Here is a 20,792-nt window from a genome sequence, read left to right on the forward strand (position 1 = left end):
AGTTAATAACAACATATATTGGTATTTCAGAAATACCAATATGCCCCAATAATGCCCCTTGAACTAAACAGTACCCAAAAAAGTATCTCTCAATTTGAAAATGTTCACAACCCCTAGAGTAGTATCTCAAATGGAAAATTCCATCTCATCTAATCAAAGAAACCATTGAATGACTAATACTGTTGGGGAGCAAAACAACAACAAAACTACAGGTTGATAAAATTAGCAATAATTGTCCCAAATGAGAAAATATTTCAACTGCGACGCGTCAATTTGGCCAGACAGAAAATTAGATTTTCTATTTGTTTACAAGCGGGGAAGAGACAGCCAGCGTGAGGAGCTAAACATGCTGAATTATGAACTGTGGAATAAATAGATCAGGGAAACTCTGCAGGAATCAAATGACATGAGAAAAGAGAGAGAGAGAGAGTGAACGCAAGCGGCGTGAAAATAAAACAGGAGCAAATCTGCTGAGCCTCGACAATAATGAAAGAGACGGACGGGCACGCCGCGGGGGGTGCGATAAGGACAGGAGGAAAGATGCGCACCGTGCGGTCACTCACTTTGATGAGTTGGGACCCCCAACCTCTACGCTACTCGCTCGATGGAGGTGTTTTTTTTCCCGTGACGGGTAATCACAGAAAACGAGGACTTGAAAGTGGTGCACCTGAGCACCGGTCATGCTCCAAAGCTCCAAAGGAGGCATGAGAAGGTTGAGGACTGACGATTGAGGCTGTGCCGTTGAAAAGGAGTGAATTGAGATGTAGAAATAGCAGGTGGGGAAAAAACAATGTTGCTCCAAAATACACAATTTGACGGCTTACAGCAAGTTGGAAAACTCACATGACTACATTGCAAAGCAAGTACAGAAAACTCCTCCATATTTGCAATTTGCTGAGTCATCAATTCTCACCCATTATGTGCTCAGGTCAAATTTTATATAAAATTGTCAATTTGGCGCCATCATGTACCATTTCATTGCCAGGGAACCATGTTCACATGAGATTAGCAGCCTCCTTTGGACAAAAGTAGAGCTTTGATGCAATCTTTTGGCAGGCTGTTGCCAAGGAAATATGTTGAAATGAGTTGAGCATCTTCATGTCAACAAGAGTAGAGCATTTGCTGCCATCTTGTGGCATTTGGATGCCAAGGAATTGGGTTGAAGTGAATTGAAACGCTTAATTTAGACAAAAGGAGTGTTTTGCTGCAATCATGTGGTATTTTGGTGCCAATGAATTATAATAAGTGAGTTGAGGAGCTTCACTTATCCAAAAGTAGTGTCATACCACTGACTTGTGGCTTTTGTTGTTGTTGTGCCAAATAACTTTGTTGGAGGATTATTTTAGACCAAAGTAGAGTTTTGGCGCAGAGGAACTATGTTGAAATGAGTTGAGGAACCTTATTTAGACAAAAGTAGTGCTTTACTAGAATCTTGTGTTATTTTGGAGCGTCAAAACAGAAACCTGGAGAGAACCACATTATATTCCACTCAGCATCACCCAATGTTTACGATCTAGCATTTACTAGGGGGCGACGTCCATATGAATAAAGGAAATTCATTAGCCTGAGCTGGAGAGTAAAACTACAGGCAAAAAAAAAAAAAGTTTCATGTATAATCTATCACACATTTCGCAAAAAAACAAACGGCTTTCTACTCACTGCTGCCTCTGGAGGAGAAAAGTGGCATAACAGTACAATACAGCCCGACGCCAACATCGTCGCGCGATCCCCTCGGAAAAGTGTAGCTGCAAGGCAACAATAAAAAAAAAATCTTCACAACATGAAGAAGACCTTTCAAAAACAGCCTTTACTTTCTTTCCTTCCTTCCAAAGCATCACATCATCGGAAAAATACAAATGTTGCATGTGTTGTTAAAAATGTGAGCTCATCCAGAAAATATCCTTTTAAAAAATTAAGGAGAGACTCACACATGCCTTTTTTTTTCCTGCCAAAATGTCATCATCTTTGCTATAAATATGTCGATTATAATCTAAAGTGTAGACTGTGGCCGTACTGTATTTACGGCATGTATTTTCTGCATTTTTTATTTTTTTACAACTGTTTCAGTCGTTCGTGTGCGACCATTTTTATAACCCCAAACTTAATAACCTCAACTCTACCTGACGACATCTGAGCCATAAAACTACAAAATTCAAGCAGCTTTCTCTATCATGTAGCCTTCTCAGTCTTGCCTGCAGAAGATATTTTACGGCGCAGTAAACACAGCCGGTGCGCAAAATATTCATACATTCTCAACTCCGTGTACCATCCATTAAGGGGAGGCGGGAATAAACATGATGTCTAAGGCGATGCTGGTTGGTTATTTTGCACAGAGCGTTGACTTAAAAGAAGTTACAGCGGGATGGGAGATGAAAAAGAGGCGGGCGAGCCCTCGGCCGAGCGGGAAGTACTGTGCCGGACTTCAGTCCTTGACACGTGTTTTTTCCTCGAAAAGGGTCAATTGTTGTGCTTTGCCGGAGGTGGTGTCCATTCAATGATTACACCTTCACCAATGAAAGGCCCCTCACGTGGCGCCTCCTCTTGTTGCCAAGCAGTATGCTGGAAAGATGAAAAAGAAAAAAAAAATTGGGATTAGAGCGCAAATTAAGATCTTGCATTCATTTGATTATATACAGTATTTTAATGATGGTAGCTTACGGCTAAAGAATATTGCCGTGGTATCACCTCAATAAATGAAAATATTACATGCGAAACAATCAGCATAGGAATGAGCCTTTCTGTGTGTTTTAATCTATCTGTAAAATATGCTTAATTTTTTTTAATTGAACTACCGAAATAAATGAATCTTTGAATGACATACTGCACATCTTGCGTAGTACAGTGGAAAATTACAAGTAGATGAATTTGACCACAATTTTGCGGAAAAATAATCAAGTGTGTTTTGTGCTGGCTGCTCACTACAAAATGGCTGCATCAATAATAAGATGACATCATTAATGAAGGAAAAACAATGTTCAGATCCATTTAGGGAAATTAGATCATTGTAGAAATGTTTTGAAAATATAAAGTGAGCATAATAATGAATAATTTAACGGAAATAAATACAGTGAAGTGAACATTATACACTTATAAAGGCCAATTTATACCTAATTTCTAGTTAAAAGTAATTTATAAAATAATAAATATTTGTTTTCTCATATAATATTCTAACTTCTTGAAATGGGGATTTGGGGTTTTTAATTAGCTGTAAAGTATCTAGTCATGAAAATTACACATTTTGACTTAAACTACAAAAATACAGTCAATTAAATTTTCCATGATATTTGAGATGCCCATGTAAAGCTTTATTTTAAAGTATCAGATACACATGGAGGCTGTTGAGACCAGCCACTGATATGAAATATGAATGGAAAAAAAACTGACATTGAGTCCTCCTCGGCAGAAATTGGTGCTCTAAAGGTCTTTGTTAATATTTTGTCATTGTGCTAAATGAGATGTTAATGATCAAAAGTACTAAACATTTTTTTAGACTTGTATGAACTGTTATGTTGAATTATAATTTCTATTACTTTGTGTGGAATAATTAGATTTTAAATCCAAACAAGTTCGGCCATCATCTCGCAGCTTCATGTGTAATTTTAGCCAAACCAAAAAGGTATATTTGCGCAAAAATGTATTCCAAGACTCACCTAGATTTGCAGGTGTTCATCCGTCCTCTCCAGCTAACATGCCAGAAAAAGGTTTGGCAGAATTTGAAATATATAATGATTATTTTTTGTTTGTTTTCTCCCCGCTGACATGACGTGCAGTCTCAGCTCAGAACCCCAAAAACGAACGTTTTCTCTACTGTACTGTGTTATCCATCCTCTTGGCTTGATTCCTCCTCCGGAACATTCTTTCATCCATTTTGAGACGAGCACGGGGTATTAGCGCGCCCAATAAAAGGCCGTTTCCAAAGCATTCATGTTGCGTTCAAAGGAACCACAGTTTCCAGCGTGCGTGCTTCTTAGAGTCAGACTTGGATTTGCGCTTGGGAGTGGATGTGAAGACTTCGTTGGAGTAAGGCAGGGCGGGACATTGTTGGCTGTCCTGGGGGCAAAGTCTCTTCATCAGCGGCTGCAGCTTGTCCTCCTGCAGCTTGAAGTCCAACTCCACACTGTAACAAGAGCAGACCGTGAAAGGGATTAGATGAAGAATTACAGAAACTCTTCTCTGACTGCTTTCGTTGTCACTGTCACAAAAAATGTGAATGCTACATTTGGTAGCATATTTCTGGATGCCAGAACAAATCCTTGACTTGTTTTTTCAAAAGTAGTTATTCAGCAAATTGTTGTGTACATGCCCCACACAGCAGAGAAATAGCTGGGACAGATGACAGGAAGAATTTAGCAAGTTAGCATTCCTGACGTGATCACTTGTTGCTAGGTAGAAAATGTGGGCTACATTATGTTTTTCCCTAACTCAATTTTTTTGACAAACAGATCTGGCAAATCCAGGTCCAGAAAGAAAAAACCCTGCCACAGTTTGGCTTTAGCCCCTTCTGCTAGCTAGCTCCCTCGCAGGTAACCGAGCACCCGGGGAGCTAGCTAGGGAACTTGCTAGCTAGCACCTGGGGCTGAAGCCAAACTGGCAGTGTTTTTACTTTCTGGACCTAGATTTGCCACCTCTGTTGGCAAAGTGGGGCAGAAGCCTCCACTGCTCAGAAATTTAACTATTGCTAGTTTAAGGTCGTTCCTGAATGCTCACTTGTTGTTGAATTCATAATAAACATTGTTGTTTCCTTAGCTCTACTTCAGGAGGCCTTGGCAGGAACCATGAGCTTGTTAGCATTCCTGATGTGGTCTCTAGGGCACAATACAGCAAATAAAGGACAGAGAGACACAGTATGAACACACCCAGAAGTAAGTAAATTATAGCTAGTTAGCGTAGGTATAAGACGCACTCGCTATATTTTGTTTTTTTTGGCTCTACTGACCCAAGACAAAAGACGATAAGAGTTGGCATGAAAATGCTCAGAAGGAATGGTTTAGCTAGTTAGTGCACCTAACGTGGTGAATTTTTGCTCGGCATAATTTTGGGCGTAAGACTATGGCATTTCTTGGCTCAAATTAAGGAAATTATTATTATTACTCTGATTTAATTTAAAAAAACAACAACTGTAGAAGTATATTTTTCACCATACTGCCATCAGCTAAAGCAGGTGCCCCACTAGCCTTTTAGCTCATGTAAAATCCCCACTTCCTTATTATCCAGTACACAGTAAGGCAGAAGTAGTTTTACAGTCTTAATAGGATGTCAGTCGAGATGTGACTTCATTCCGGCAGTTCCAAACTTTCACGACTCGTCTTTTTATGCAGCTGTCACATGCATCACTTTGTGTTTTCTGGCTTGTTCTTTATGTTAAGAAGTTGCTGATCCAGATGGAAGCTGGGAGGGAAGCGCATATCTCTTGTGACACACAATCCCTGAAATTCCTCCAGTCGGCATTTTGCATGCATGCAGTCAAAGGGCTTCCCCCTGCCTAGATTATAGTTCCATAAATAAATTTTTTTTTAAAAAAAGCCTTCGTGATTGTTTGTGCACGGCTTCGCCCGACATCGGACGTCCACATCCGTCCGTCAGTCTAATCCCCGGGCTGGTCATTGTGTGATGTTTTTGTAGCGGCACCGGACTTGAACTCTCTGGCCGATTAAATCTGCCTGGCCCGGGAGAAGTGTGCAGCTTAATTCCAACCAAATGCAAGCAGGCAGAGGCCAAGCAGGCCATGATTAACTGCCCAGATTCCGGCGTGGAATAAATCCAGCATTAGACCGCGTTTTCTTTTGCCGTATTGCTATTGATTTGTTGGGTTCTGTTAATGTATTTATTCCAGGACTATGCGCTATATATTTCAAGACTGTCACAGCAAGAATATGAAATAATGAATCTCGGCCAATTTTCCTGCTAACATGACAGCTTTCAGTATTCCCTGTGAGGAAAAAAATGAAGCTGCTTTGGGGCTGTAGGGGCCCCATGCACTCATTTACAATGCTGAACGCAATATTCAAAAGGCTAACTGGATTAAAGAAGACACGCAGCCAAAAGAGATGACATCTGATGCATCAAGGTCAACCTCGTTGGCAGGCAGATACATGCTTGGGCTTTACCCCGGGCCTGATGGGCTAACTACTGTGATGGGCAGCGCAATTAGCCTGCTGACAGATACGCAACAATCACAGTGGCATCATGAATCCTGGGGACTGTCCTCAGCTTGGAGATAAGTGTCAGTTAAGTACAAAAGTCTAATAGAAACATTATAGATCACTTGGTAGTACTTTTGTGGCCTCGAGTTTTCGACTGTTTTAATATATGATCAACCTCACAATCATCAGAATGTTTATGATAATTATGGAGGGCGTTTAATTTATCAGCAATAAGCATACGTGCTTAGTAAGGGTGGGAATCTGTCTCACGATTCGATTCGATTCCAATTTTCTGCGATTCAATTCAGAATCAATTTTCGATTCAAAATGATTTGATTGACAATGGTTTCTGCTTCAATTTGTAGATGAGCAAAGAATCGTCATGATCTACTCCAGTCTGACTCGCTAATGCTAATTAGCGCACTACTCGCGACACTTTTATCCCTCAAAAGAACGGCTATTCATACAAAACGCTTCAGGAATGTATACAGGTGAGCATCTTAACATTACTCACCGGCATATGCGCTTCCTACGCTGCAAAAAAAAACAACTTTTATTGGCATAACTTGACTTTTTCCTTCTACTCTCGAATGTGGCTACAACTTAACAGTTTATTAGAACGTGCAGAACCACACTGCCCCTAAATGGCCAAATCGGGTACAACATAAACAGCGTTCCCATTAAAGGCACACACAAACAAAGGCAAGACAGTATAAAATTATTTAAATAAAATCGATTTGGGGACATTTAAAATTGATTCTGAATCGTACTAAATGAGAATCGCGATTCCTATGAGAATCAATTTATTGGCACACCCTTGGTGCTTAGCTTAGCATGTTAGCCAGCTACAATCCCGGAGGCTATGGGCTGTGTATTCTGCCTTTCAAGCATCTCCCGTGCGACCCTGAAAAGGATAAGCAGTATAGAATATTTTTTTTCTTCATTGAACTGATTACATTGTCCATCCCAAATTAAGGACAGTCGGACCATCACTCTGTTTTTCTTTATGTACAGTGTCTTTTACTATCGCTGTGTGAACAGGCAGCACATCAGTATGGAGCACCACCAAATAGCCCCAGTAATTATTAAGCAATTCATTACTTGGCTGATCACGGCAGTTAGTGGATACTGTGGACAAATGCCCGGGCAGACAACGCTGTTTACGGCAGGTGCTTTGGGGGGAGGGGAGATGGGGGGGGGGCTTGGGGGTGGCGCAGGTGTTTGAGCAAACATAGGCACTAACTACAGTAAGAACACCTTCACACAGCAGCTGGAGCTTTTCTAGGGCACTCAAAAAGGGAGATTAATCATTTGTTTAGCGAGGCGGCAAACTGTTTGTATTACGCGAAACACTTTTTGGTGATTGTTTTATTTGTTTTTTTTTAATCAAAAGATGTCTTCTTTCCTGCTTCAGCGGAATTCATCGTAAAGTCATATCTCCACCGCTGACTTCCCGTTTTGGCCATTTCACACTTGAAAGTCCTTCACTTGACAAGATGAGTGGTTCCGTCCCAACAGCGGAGTCGTATGCAGTGGATTAAAATCGCCAGAGTGGACGCTATTTCCTCTTATGACGGTACGAAGCGTGAAAAAAAACAACAACCTAAAATTCCCCACAGGTTATGTAAATGCTATGCAGAAAGGCTGGGTGCCTTTGTCATGCAAATCGCAAGCCGACGGTGTCTATTACATGCTCTGTGCTTCACAAACACACAGGAAAAAGCCAATTTCATTAATGGGAACAAAACAGGACGCGCAAACAATCTTAACAATTGTTCACCAGAACAGCCTCTGCTCCGCCGCCTCAACGTGGGACACCGGTGCTAATGAGCTCCTCGCTCTCATCACACGACACAGCGGCCGCATTTCATTTCACTTGACTGTTCTTCAAACTTATTGTCTGTTCCCAATTGAAAAACCTACACGGTATACTTTTATGCAACTGCTGTTTTTTGCTTGTTTTTGTATTTAATTCAACAGCATGATGGCAGATTATACCTGTTATGATGTAATCAAGCATGTTGCGGCGGACCCAGCGGCAGGCCACTCATAAAGTGCAACAAAGAACAATGCAGTCGTAAATGTGCTTTAAGAACAAGTAGGCCGTGCGTACTTCCATATCAACTCCCCGTCCACTAACGTTATTGTGCTCGAAATGTACAATATGCACAGAAACTTACAGCGGTATGCAAGTGGACCAAATCCCCAAATGAAATTCGAAAATCTGCAAATAATGGACGCCCTCCTAAAAATGTTTACAATAGCCCATAATAATAGTTTAAATCCCTGAATAATATAATTTTAAAACACAAATAAAAAATGTACAGGAAATGCAAGGAGGTTAGCGTGTATGTCGCCACTTCACAACCGGGATTTTTTTTTTCTACTTTCGTCTTCAGTTTATTGTTTTTGACTCAGTGACACATAGACGCTCTTATTTATTTATTTATTTATATATTTATATATTTATTTTTAAATATATACTGCTCTGGAAAAAAATTAGACCACTGTAAAATAATCAGTTTCTTTGATTTTGCTATTTACATGTATATGCTGGAGTAAAAACGATTTTATGTTGTTTTATTCCATAAACTACTGAAAAGAAAAATCCCCAATTTCAAACATTTTCATTCAGAGCAATTATTAGCAGAAAAAAATGGTTTGTTTAGGCTTGTTAAGCCTCTTAATTATTAGCCATTAGCGTGACATGCTAACTAGCCAAAGCCAAAAGTGACAATAAAATAAAGCAGATGCTTGTTTTACTTTCACGCATCAGGTTGGTTAGTGGGCGCGGCACTACGAGGAAAAGTTACACAAAGTAGTCCAGAAATGAAAAATGAAGCCGAGTGACATGACGACCGCGCACTTGTTAGCTTCATTAGCAAGTTAGCCGAGTGTCTGTTCCCCTTTCTACACTTAACGTGTCATTAATGTGTCATTCAATCACAACAAGCCTTCATCCTCATCTGATAATCACACATACTTTTAATCAAAAGCTATTTCTGGAAATATGTCCATCTTTACAATCAAAGTTACGGTAAAATTTACAGTCCCAGTGCTGTTGTACGGTAAAACATTACTCATTGAATGACTCTTGTTCAATCAAACTGCTTTGTCAGAACTAATTGTTGTATAATATGCAGTTAGTAAAGTGAATATTAAGAACACAGGGTGGTTAAAATCTCAACAAAAATGAGTTTCTGCTCACATCAATTGTATTGACAGAAGCATCAGACAAATAACAGAAGTGTCTCAATATCAGGCCAGGAAAGTGAAAAATGTGTGTGGAATGACCTTTTCTTTCCTTTCTCTGCAAGTTTGATGTAAAAATTACAACATACGGTTATTTCCCTGATTCATCATCCACATGTTGAGCCTTTCTCCCTTCTTTTTGTTTTGCCAAATATGCACCCCATTTGTTGCGCTGATTTATGATAGGCATCGGCATACGGGAGGATTGGGGGGGGGGGGGGGTAGTGGAGGTGACGGAGTGCGGGGGCGGGTGTCAGGCAGGCGAGAGCCGAGGTCTGGATAAGACCCAGTGACTCTGATTGAGCACCTTAGCTCGGCAGCTGCCGGGTTCCTGATTTTATCGGACATACACTCGAAAAGTTGTAGTGCTCTGAAATTAAAGGTATACATCTCAGGGGATTCTAATCTGTGGTATGGCTGCAACATGCGGTTCCTGCCTGTCAGTCTTTGAGCAATAATTGATTTTTTTTCCCCTCCCTGGCCGCCGCCTGCTCTTTTAAATGTACGTCAGTCACACCGCGTTCTCTTCACCGGCTGCCGCCTGGTCAGCGGCTTAACTCGCAAGTCGGTTCTACAAGGAGACCCTGCAAAATAGCCGTATGGAGTTGTAACGGAAGACGCGGCATTTATTTATGTGACTTTGCCTTTAAAACAGAAGGCAGTGAAGCAGGAGATTGCGTTGACACTGTAACATGGCATCGAATCCACCCATTTTCAAGCACTTATCCTGTTAAGGGTCATAGGAAAGCTGAAGCTGATCACAGTGGATTGTGGACAAAAGGCAGACTGTACAGAAGGTCCTTGGTTTAGGATGATACATTTCGAGGTATTGTCATGATCCTATTATCCGTCTGTTTGGTGTGTTTTTTTGTTCCAGTTGCCTGGGTAGTGTGGATAGCCAGATTTTTAAGCGCAGGGGAAACAGTTGACAGGATATGTTATGTTTTTGTTCATTGTGTGCTAGTCTGCATCATTCGTAAGCAGAATTTTTCTTTCCTGTTGGTGGTATCATGTAAGTAGTTTTTATCTTGGTCCTGTTATTATTTATATGTTTGTGTAGGTTAGATTTGGTTTCTTTCATTGCTTAAATTACATTTTACTCCTGACTTGTGTAGTATAGACTCAGTCCTTATTTAGTTTTTAGCGGCGTCTATTTTCTGTTACGTCCGTCTAACGTATGCTACCTGTACCTGTACATCAGAAGACTTTGAGAAGATTTGGAAAGGACCCTTAGAAAACGATCATCTCACTCCTGCTTACGCATGAAGACAAATTATAGAGTTTTTAGTCACACCCTAGTCTCAGACTGAGATTTTACAAAGACAGGGTCAGTATTTACAAGGCTACAACTAGATTCTTTAGGCATTGTCCCCCTTTTTGCTTAAAAACAAACAGGCTGGGCTGTTCTGACCACAGCTCTACCATCCATTCCCCTTTCTGGACGATCCATCTTCTTTGAAGCAGACACGTTTTTGCCAGTGTTTCCCCTTCGTCCATGCCACTCTCGTTAGAGTTCATCCATTGGTTGTGTCACGTCACCGCAAAGGCAGAAAGACTTGAATTAATATCAACCATGTTTGATATTGTCATAAGGCGAAGACTGGGATAAGACTGACCTAAAACAGCGGAGATACCACCTGAAACGATCGAGGTGACGGGAGCACTCCAGTAAAACTCTTAAATGTCCTTAAGACTCTCAATTTGTAGTCGGAGACGGTGAAAATTGCTAGGCGTAAGCCCAGCATTAGTTTGTTTCTACCAGGAAGCCCTCGTACCCTGGGTTGGTCACCAGACCAGTGCAGAGAGACAACCATTCACCTTCACGCCTATGAACAGGACTCGATCAGTCCTGTGTACCGCAACGCTATCAGTGTCATCCTGTCATCTGACAATTTGATACACGGCAACACCAGCGTTTGTAGTCTGGTGTGATCTATAAAATTGCTTTCAACATAACAAGGTGGGAGAAGTAAGTGTCGGGTTGTCAAACTTCACACCTCTGTTCTGCCTTTCTGACATTCCCTCACACACAAGGTGCTTTCACACTGCATTCCTGGTGAAATCAGAGGTATAGGGATTTATTCTCCTGTCCCTTTCAAACACAACGCACCAAAGCAGGACATTGCGATGTCTGAAGTAGGCGTCCACACAGGCGTCACAACCCAGCGGAATGATATAATTAGATAGCGATGATGTCAGAGAGACCATGATAACTGCTTTCAACACAAAGCGGCCCGGACAGTGAGTGGACTTAGTATTCAGCTTACACACTGGCAGTGTTTTACCTAGGGATATATCGCAGAAGGCAACAAATGTGCTGGTCCACTTCAACCCCCTCATCTCACTTTGCCCCCTTACAGTAGGATCTCAAACTTTTTGGGTGCAGGGAGATGTTTAAATTGAATACATTACTGTATGTATAAAATTCATTCACTGCCAGTCCAGTTAAAATGGAACTTTGACTTCTATAACCGTCAATGGCAGTGAATGAGTTATTATGGGAACCATCCAACCATCCAATTGTTTCAAAATTTTTAAGTGAATTTACTGAAAATGCGCAAAATGGAAATGTGACTTATGCCCGTTCCATCTGTTCTTCTTTTGTGAATATCGAGAGGGGACTCCGCCGCTGTAGGTGGCGATATACACTGTAGAGAAGTGATCCACCATTAATTTAAAAGAAGAAGAAAAGGACCAGGAAGTGACTGCGTTGTACGATGCCGTCATATGAGTTTTCTTTTGTAATTCTTGATGAACCTTAGCGTTAATATTCACTTCTATAATTAATTCCAAAAATATTTCTGTTTCGTCGTCACCACAAACATACCTTACTTTATCGTCCGACATTGCTTCGGGACTAACAAACGTACGTGTGACGTAATATCCGATACGCTTCAAAATCCACCCCCTCTAAGCGTAAAAACTTATTTTCGAATTTATAGCATTTCCATTCAGTTTTATTTTCGCATTTCTTGAAAATTCAAATAAAAATAGGTGGATGGAAACCCAACTACGGACAGCATGAGTGTAATCATTTTCACTTTGCAAGAAAGGAACGATCAGAATAGCCAACTAGCAAGACTAACCTCTATGCTTTTCCACAACCAGATTATTTCCAAAGACCTGTGCAGATGTTTGAAGACTGCGTCGCCTGGTTGGCCTGACATTTCGCTTCTCCACAGAGCGATATAGGCCAGCGAAAACAGAAGATTGGCGAGTTGAACGTTTTTTTTTGTAAATTGGCCAATTGGAAGACAAGATGCCAACATTGTGATTCGCGATTAATCGACCTCAATGTTGATACGGAGAGGTATAGTCGACTCCTTGACTCGTCGACCAATTGGTTCAAACCTACTGTTGCGTCAAATACCAATGCATGCCAAAGGAAATGCAATTTTGATATGGTAGGCTACAAGATCATTTATTGCTAATTGTTTAGCAAACCCCCCAGTTTGAGAACTACTGCCTTACAGCAGGCAAATAAAAAGTATTGGTTAACGTGTAAGGGGCTACTGTCACCGCCCAACCTTTACTATGGCTCTGATACTACCAACTAAAGCAGAAAATTGCACACACCCCCATTCCGCTTGGGTGCTTATTATACGGAACAGCAAAGAGTGTAAAAAGGGGCTACTTCTACTGAGCTTTTAGAAGAGCGGGCAACCAGGGTATTCGTTGAATCAAGGAAAAAGATGAAAAGCGACCCTTTGCTTCAAATGGGCCCATCAGCATCAGTCAGCCTTGAAAGGTTTGTGCTGAAGAGCACTAAACTGTTTGGAGATTTCAACGTGTCTCATCATGTTTTGGCAGAGATGGACAGCGTGGCGGCAGATGGCCCAACTTGCCAGCTCTGTTCAATGACTCTTAAAAAAAAAACAGTTGGACCAGCTGAAATAGGCAACTATTTAATGATACACGCCACATATGAAATGATGATCTCCCACTTGATTAGCATTTGGCTAATGCAGCGCAACTTCATTGTGCTTTTATCGCCACGAGGCATCTTGTGGTTTAGTGGCACTCGGCGCCATTTGTTCACTTGGTCAATTAAGTTGCTTCGGAGTTTGCACACTTAGATTCTCCTCATTAGAAATCTTACCCAGTGCTCTAGTAACACACTCACAGAAAAAGCATACGACAGCGGCACAGTTGAACGCGGACGTGAAAACACCCAAAAGGCTCGTGTGTACTTTTATTGATGTTTTGTAAAGAGTCTTACGCAGCCAAATGAATTAGGCTTTACACAAGTTGTTGTTGCAGGTACAGTTAAACGTTGACTAGGAAAGACAAGATGCTAGGGAACATTAGCTTTGTACATTTTGGTAGCAGTGCCTGGTTTGTGTTGAAGGTTGTTGCCTGAAGCATCAACAAAAAGTGGCACAGTTCCAAAACACAACATTGAAACTTCATCATTTGCCACAAAAACATTGTTTTCTTTGTTTGGTTGCCATGGCAAGCTATTAAATTTGGTGTAAATTTACATTTATATTCTGGACTCATTAATGTTTACACCGTTGAAAAGACAACAAGCTAATCATTTTAACATTACCTCAAATGTACTACGGGACATGTTTTTTAATATCTAATTTTGAAATGTGACTTTGCCTTCATCTAGTATACATTTTAGATATTTTTTTTAATTCACCGCTGTAATATTGTCATTTTTCACTTGTAGATTGTCTTATTTGGGCTCAAATGGGTTTTGTTTATATGAGATTGTGATTGCAACAAAAAAATAAAACACTGTTGTCCAAGACAAATTTCCCTAAAGGGACATTCAAGTACATTTCGATCCTTTCCCAACAATCAAAGCTTTTTACAATTACCCTAAAATAAGGCTTCTCAAACGTTTTACAAGTACCACCTCCAAAAAGTACGTTGCTTTCTAAGCATCACCAAAATGACCAACACAAATAATAACATAGTGTAATAGACTTAAATGGCCATTAAAATGCAAGGCAAATGCCAATTTTAACACTCAGCACGTTTTAAATCACTGTCAGTGTATTTTTTTATAAAAAAAAAAAGACTTCATTACTTGTAGTCCAAAGTTAATGCTGTTACAATGGTGATGCTTGTCATTGTTGGTGAAGTCTAGCAGTACTATTCTGTACATTGAAAGAATATTTTCTTCCCTTATCTGAATCCATAATAATGAGGGTTATTTCTCATATTTAGGCAACCTTTGCAAATTACCAGAGCATCACTCATTTACATTTACAAAATGTCAAACTATAACCCTAACAATAAATGTATTAATACCTGTCTGTCCGTGTTAATTAAAGTCCACAATTCTACAGTATGTTGGCGGCTTTCCCGCATAATAAACATAATGATTTTGTCATCCTCCTGAATGCGATACGAAATACTAAATATTCATCTCTGTAGCTGAGCTGTGATCTTCCTTCTCTCTTTTGTGTTCCAAATAAACCCCAATCTAGGTCAGCGAGAAACGCTGCGTTTGTCGAGGGGGAGAGAGAAAGCAACTTGGAAAGAAAAAAAATCTGAGTTGATTCCTGCAACCTTTTCCTCTATTAAAATATATTTTCACAGGTATGTATCCCATCATGTAGCACAAGGCCCAAATAGTTTGATTTTGTGTGTGTTTTGCATCAAATAGAAAATGAAGTAAAAAAAAAAAATAAGAAAAGAAAATAGATTTGTACTGAATGCCTTGACTCTTCCCACACATTTTTCTGATTTCGCTTGGAAGCATTTTGCCACAGAATGCTGACGTACAAGCACAACATAGCAGTGCATCTCCCCAGTCACTGATGATATATTTACAAAGGAGAAATAATAATGTGGTTAAACATAATATTAATATGGTTAACTTATTTTTTACTTATTTTAGTGGTACTTACAACATTGCTTGCACTGCTAACTAATATTTATGATGGCACACGTTGAGGTTCCAGTATGTTTTATTGACCTCTTTATGTTATTTATATTCCTTACATGGTGCCCTGATTAACCAGTGAACCTCTGTATACATTCCAGACCCAATATAGACACTATATTTATAAAAAAAGAAAAAAAATCACTTCTATAGTTTTACCTGTTTTAAACATATCACAACGCATTCTAAACACATGTGTTTTACTGTTTACTGGGCATTCGATAAACAGCTAAAAATAACATTTGTGGCTCTCCTTTCCCACATTCAGTACGGAAAATGTACTGCAAAAATCTATAAAGAATGATCACTTGAAAAAAATGTTCTAATAGCAGTGGAATGAAAATGATTATCTATTGATGTGTGGTGTCCCTCAAGGGTCAATCCTTGGACCATTTTTGTTCAGCCTGTAAATGCAACTCTTGGGTCAAATTCTTCAGAACGGCAATGTTATTATTGCTGTGTGGATAATACGCAGCTATATTTATCAATATTCCCAAAACAAATGAATAACTAGATGAACCAAAATTTCCTTCAATTAAACCAAAACAAAAGTTAGTTAATTGTTTTTGGCAACAGAGAAAAGAGAATTGTTTGCTGTCTCCAGAGGCCTACGTGACATGAGGTTAAGTGTTCCAGCATCAGTATGCTCAATACACCACTGGCATGGAAAGCGGAATTCCCTTATTGGCATTACAGTTTCCATCTAATTCCAGCATTTCTGCATGATTACATTGTTGTCGATAACTGAACATTGCAGTTACAGTCCCCAGTATATTGCTTGTATTTCATTTAAATATTGATGCTCCTCTAAAGCATTTGCGTCTCTGCAGCAACATTCGCTGCAAGCATCCCTCGCATACTGAACTGAATCATCAGCGTGCAAAAACAGAACTAAATGCAGAATTAATGACACGCACCTGCGGTGTAGCTACCCACCTGTAAATGATGCATGCGCTGTTTCGACAAGTGTCACAGTTCGCCGTGTCTTGTCCTGTTCGATAGGTGAGCCTGCAGAAGGAGAAGAAAAGAAAAAGATAAAGAGCGTTAATAGCTGCAGGCTATCGGCCACCAGCCAAATTTGTTCAGGTTGTTTCAATAATCTGTGTTGTTTACTCCCATCAGAGGGGGTACTGATCCCGCTGTCTGTTCAGATTCGCTTAATCAAGTGTGCAGATTTGCTGATTTTACATAATCAAAATACCTGTCGTGCTCCGTGACATTGTTTGATAATGTTTGGCCTTTCCATCCTCGGCGACAGATGATCTGACACATGCATTGCACGGAATATCCATTAGAGGGTAGTATCACCCAGCTGACTTTGCAAGATTGCCCCACTTGAGAAAGGAGAGTACTTATTAATACTGTACTTATTAATAGTGGGAAATGTTCTTTCTGATTTTTGGAAATACTAATGTGTTTGATATGTCTGTTTATTATTATATTTTTGACAGGTATAAATCTATGAATTTAAAGCATAGTTACCGGATGTATCAAATATGACACAAATCAAAAGTCATCCGCGGAAGTAGATTTTAAAAAATTGTTTGTTTGTTTGTTCAAAAGGACCAATAAATACTATTTTAACAAAGAATCAGGATTTTCTCTCATATATTTCATGGTTCAGGCTTTTATAAGGTTAATCAAGTTCTTTTATTAAACTCATTCGCTCCCAGCCATTTTCATTAAAGCAATCCCCTTCACTCCCGGCTGTTTTATTGGATTTTGACAGATTTTGCAAGGCCCACAGAATATTGTGTTCTCTTGCTATAAAAACATGTAACCTACAAAAAGAAAGATTAGAGTCTCTTCTTTCACCAGGAAAAAAAGTAAATTTCTATCTGTTTAGAAATGTGAATAAAATAGTTTTTTTCCCCCAACATGGCCCCGGTTCATCTTTTTTGCTCTGCTGTCACCTGCCGTTTGTGTAATAACTACCATTTTTTCAACCGTTCTTTGCAGTTGAGAGACTTCATCAAAGCCTTCTGTATGCTCGAGCATAAAAATAACATTAAAAAAATGTATAAATACGTCTTTAGGACACTTAAAATATATAAAATAGAACATATTTATATGTTTTGGGGAGAAAATTTGTTAAGAGCAGTTCAGTTGTATTCAACTTTTAAGTACAATACACGTTTATTTTCAAACGACTATTTAGGTACAATTTTGTTTAGCTTTTATGTACAAAACATTTGAATTGAATCATTATTTATTGTAAGTATAGTTCCCCCTCTACATTTAAGCACAGTGTTAATGTTCAAACTTTGCATAATGTTAGTGAGTTGGTCACTAGCGTGGTACATGGACAGATAAGTATTTTTTGAGGCAGTATTTGCTGTAAAAAGTTTGACAGCCAATGATCTAACACACTTTTTTTTTTCTTTTTCAAATGTCAATTTTAGGCTAAGGTCAAATATACAAAATAAAAACAAGCCACAAGGACTGACCTCAAACACACGACTAATCAAAGAAAGCTGTGTCCTTAAATGTCTTCATTGTTCTCCATCTTACTCCTGACAACATCCGGAATTGCCATGATGATTCCACCTCAAAGAATTTAGTTCAATACACAGATTCCTACATTCAGCACATTACTGTGCACCAGTTTTTAGTCGTTATTCAACCCAATTTGCCGCAGATGCAAGACAATCAGCGTGATAAATTCTAGTTCCTCTGTAGGGTAAGATCACCCCGAGGGTCCACTTACAGTCGTGCGAGAGCTGCAAGAACAACCAACATTACAATCCTCCTGACAGTTGTATTGCGCTGCATTAAGCCACCTAAAACATTATGCTTTGTGAACTTGTCTTTTCTTTCTCTGCCCCCCCCCCCGCGGTCGCAAGGGGGGGCGCCGTGTCTCGTGCACGCGTGTAATTGCCTGCTGTCACGGTAGCCCCTCGCCCCTGACAGATGATATGTGGCGGGGGCCGAACCTCGACCAGAGGTGACCTCAACGGAGGAGCGCGAGCGGGGCGAGTGCAGCTGCTGATAGCGCTCAAGGTCAGAGGGTTCATCCATCCCGGCCTGCTCGGCAAAAGAGGCGACGGTAACTCACCGGGGCAACACTTGAAGTACTCGCACAAGCTGCCTTGTTATCTCCTGTGTCGTAATTGAAGCTCAGATGATCAAAGCTCGTGAACCTAAATTTATAATTACCGCATGCAAATATCACATTTCTACTGCGTGGTGGGATGCGCGCGGCGGCGTGGCGCGAGGCTGCTATTAAATCAGACTTGTGACCCAGAGCGAGAGAGAGAGGGAAGAGAAATAGAAGCTTCTCCTCTGAAAGTCATTCTCTAAGCTGACTGCTGGCGTAATTCCAATGTTGTGTTGTTTGCCCCACGTCAGCTGTCCTGGGAGATGTCCTGCCCTCTCGTCTGTTTCACTGTCCGCACACCCCGCTGCACACTACAATAAGCATTCCGCTGCTAACCTGTGTATGCCTGCGGAGGTAATGTGCGAAAAGGATCACAGTAAAGTGCTAACACACATTTTGGATTTAATTATGATGATGCGCGGGGCGTGTAGGCAGCAGCGCCTTTAAGGCCTTCTCTTTTGGCCACAAAACTACATAGGCCGGACCTACATTTAAAATTGACCATGATTTTTTTTGTTGTGTCCAATCAGATTTCAGCGTCAATGTGTTGCCATGCTAATATTCATTGTCAAATGCTTTTGGAATCACAAAAATCCTCACAGTGACATCGGCATTTCCCCGTCCTCTGATTGGTTGAGTTTAAATTGCGCAATTTCATTTGAACATTTGGGAAGACAGACCATTTTCTTCTGTCCTCTTTGGGCGTTTTATATATTCATGAAAATGTCCGGTTGACATTGCATGACTAATAAGAGGTGAAGTACACTGTGTAACTGCGACTGGTAACAAGGCCGGGGCAAGTGTCCTCTTTTTTGAGCAGGGAGTTTTCAACTACGAGAGGATTTTTCACTAATTATATATTAGTGTAGTTATATATCTATAGTGCTTCTTCACACTGCATTTTCCAGAGTGCAGCACACCGTCACGCTGGGGACACGAAATGGAGCGGCAATGTTCGAGAGCGGACATCAGACAAGCTCCTCCAATTGGAGAAAAGCTGGTAGATTTTCCATTAGATTTTCTCTGCTGCTCGTGTCTTCCACTCCTTCTTAAAATGAACAAAGTCAAGGCTTGTCTTGTCAATGTGCTGTATAACCGCAGGGAAAATGTCCGTTTTTATTTCCTGGTAGGCTGCTACGTCATCACTTCCAAATATGGGCATGCGGAAACCGGTAATTTTACGTTGCTGCACAACTCCTTCACACTGACTGAGTGTAGTAAGGGAAGGGCTTAATAGGGGCCACGGGTGTGCTTTAGGTCAGAGGGGGAGTACTATTCTGTTTCTTGGACAGGCAACGTTTTAAGTAACATTTCAACATTTTAACAGCTAAACAAAAATAAAAACATGTTAACTACTTCAATATTCACATGATTAAAAAAAAGAAGAAAAAAATGTTGATAAAAGTCAAAGATGTGCACTATATATATATATATATATATATATATATATATATATAAATAATGCATTCCTCCAACAAAACAACTATCCTAAATATTTTGAAGTCCTGTAAAAAGATGTCTCCCATTCCCCGGCCGGCCATCATGATTAATGCAGCCAAACTTTTTGTATAAATTCCTAATCTAACTAGGTTTGTATCGCTTAAAGATTCATCAAACTTGCTTTCCTAATGTAACATTTGGGAAAGAGAATCATTAGTTTTGCTTCCTTCTGGCAAGAGAGCACTTACAAGTCTGACCTCTAATAAGCCATGTGCAGCGCAATACGATAAAACAGCATTTTTTATATTCACTTGTCATCATTTTTGTGGTAAATCTGGTGAGTTAAAGGTTACTTCCTCACATGTGTTGTTTTAACTGCATCCTAGCGGGACTGACGACACACACCACTCTAACCTTTCGCAACGCATCTAGGGTAAAAGGACTGTCTTCAAAAAATATCACACCATATTTTTTTTTAAAGTTGGAGAGGGGGTGTGGAAAGTAAGACTCCCTCTGTCCTGCGACTTCACCTCTCTCTAATAACCCTGATGGAAGAGCGCAAGCGTAGCAGCTATAGCAGGCTGAAGTGTGTGGAGATGAAAGGTACGATGTTATGAGGCTGCACTAATTGGGCCTTTAAAAGCAAAAGAACAAGGAAAGGCGCAAGAGCAGACCCGCTTGGACACTGAATATGAATTAGGCTTAAATACAATTTACCTCTTGTTGCTATAGGTTTAAGAGATGGACCCTAATGATTCGTGCATTTGCTTCTGCGGGAACGCCTCAGCTGATTCAGCACGAGGACTTTTTACGAAGCCCATTTTGACATTCAAAGCAGTAAAAACCTGATTATAACATTACAAACAAGATAATTCCATGTCGATTTGCACTTATATCACAATTAAATAAGGTGATCGCAGGAGTAGCTGGTACACACCATTAAACCCTGAAGGATTTACTT

The 20,792-nt window shown here is 40.2% G+C and overlaps 1 protein-coding gene across 2 annotated transcripts in view; it reads right to left on the reverse strand.

Annotated features, from left to right (window-relative positions):
• The window catches only part of insyn2ab (inhibitory synaptic factor 2Ab), a 46,081-nt gene continuing 25,289 nt past the window's right edge, over positions 1 to 20,792 (reverse strand). For both annotated transcript variants that reach the window (XM_086093894.1, XM_086093893.1), the window contains 3 exons: positions 16,231 to 16,302; positions 3,651 to 4,117; positions 1 to 2,559 (listed from right to left, as the gene is read on the reverse strand). In XM_086093894.1, the coding sequence (XP_085950020.1) occupies positions 3,934 to 4,117; positions 16,231 to 16,302 (256 nt within the window). In that variant the 3' untranslated portion in view covers positions 1 to 2,559; positions 3,651 to 3,933. The remainder of the gene's footprint in view (positions 2,560 to 3,650; positions 4,118 to 16,230; positions 16,303 to 20,792) is intronic.

This window comes from Leptonotus elevatus, chromosome 13, assembly GCF_054856555.1.
Source record: "Leptonotus elevatus isolate MCC_2025b chromosome 13, RoL_Lele_1.0, whole genome shotgun sequence".
NCBI classification, from domain to species: domain Eukaryota; kingdom Metazoa; phylum Chordata; class Actinopteri; order Syngnathiformes; family Syngnathidae; genus Leptonotus; species Leptonotus elevatus.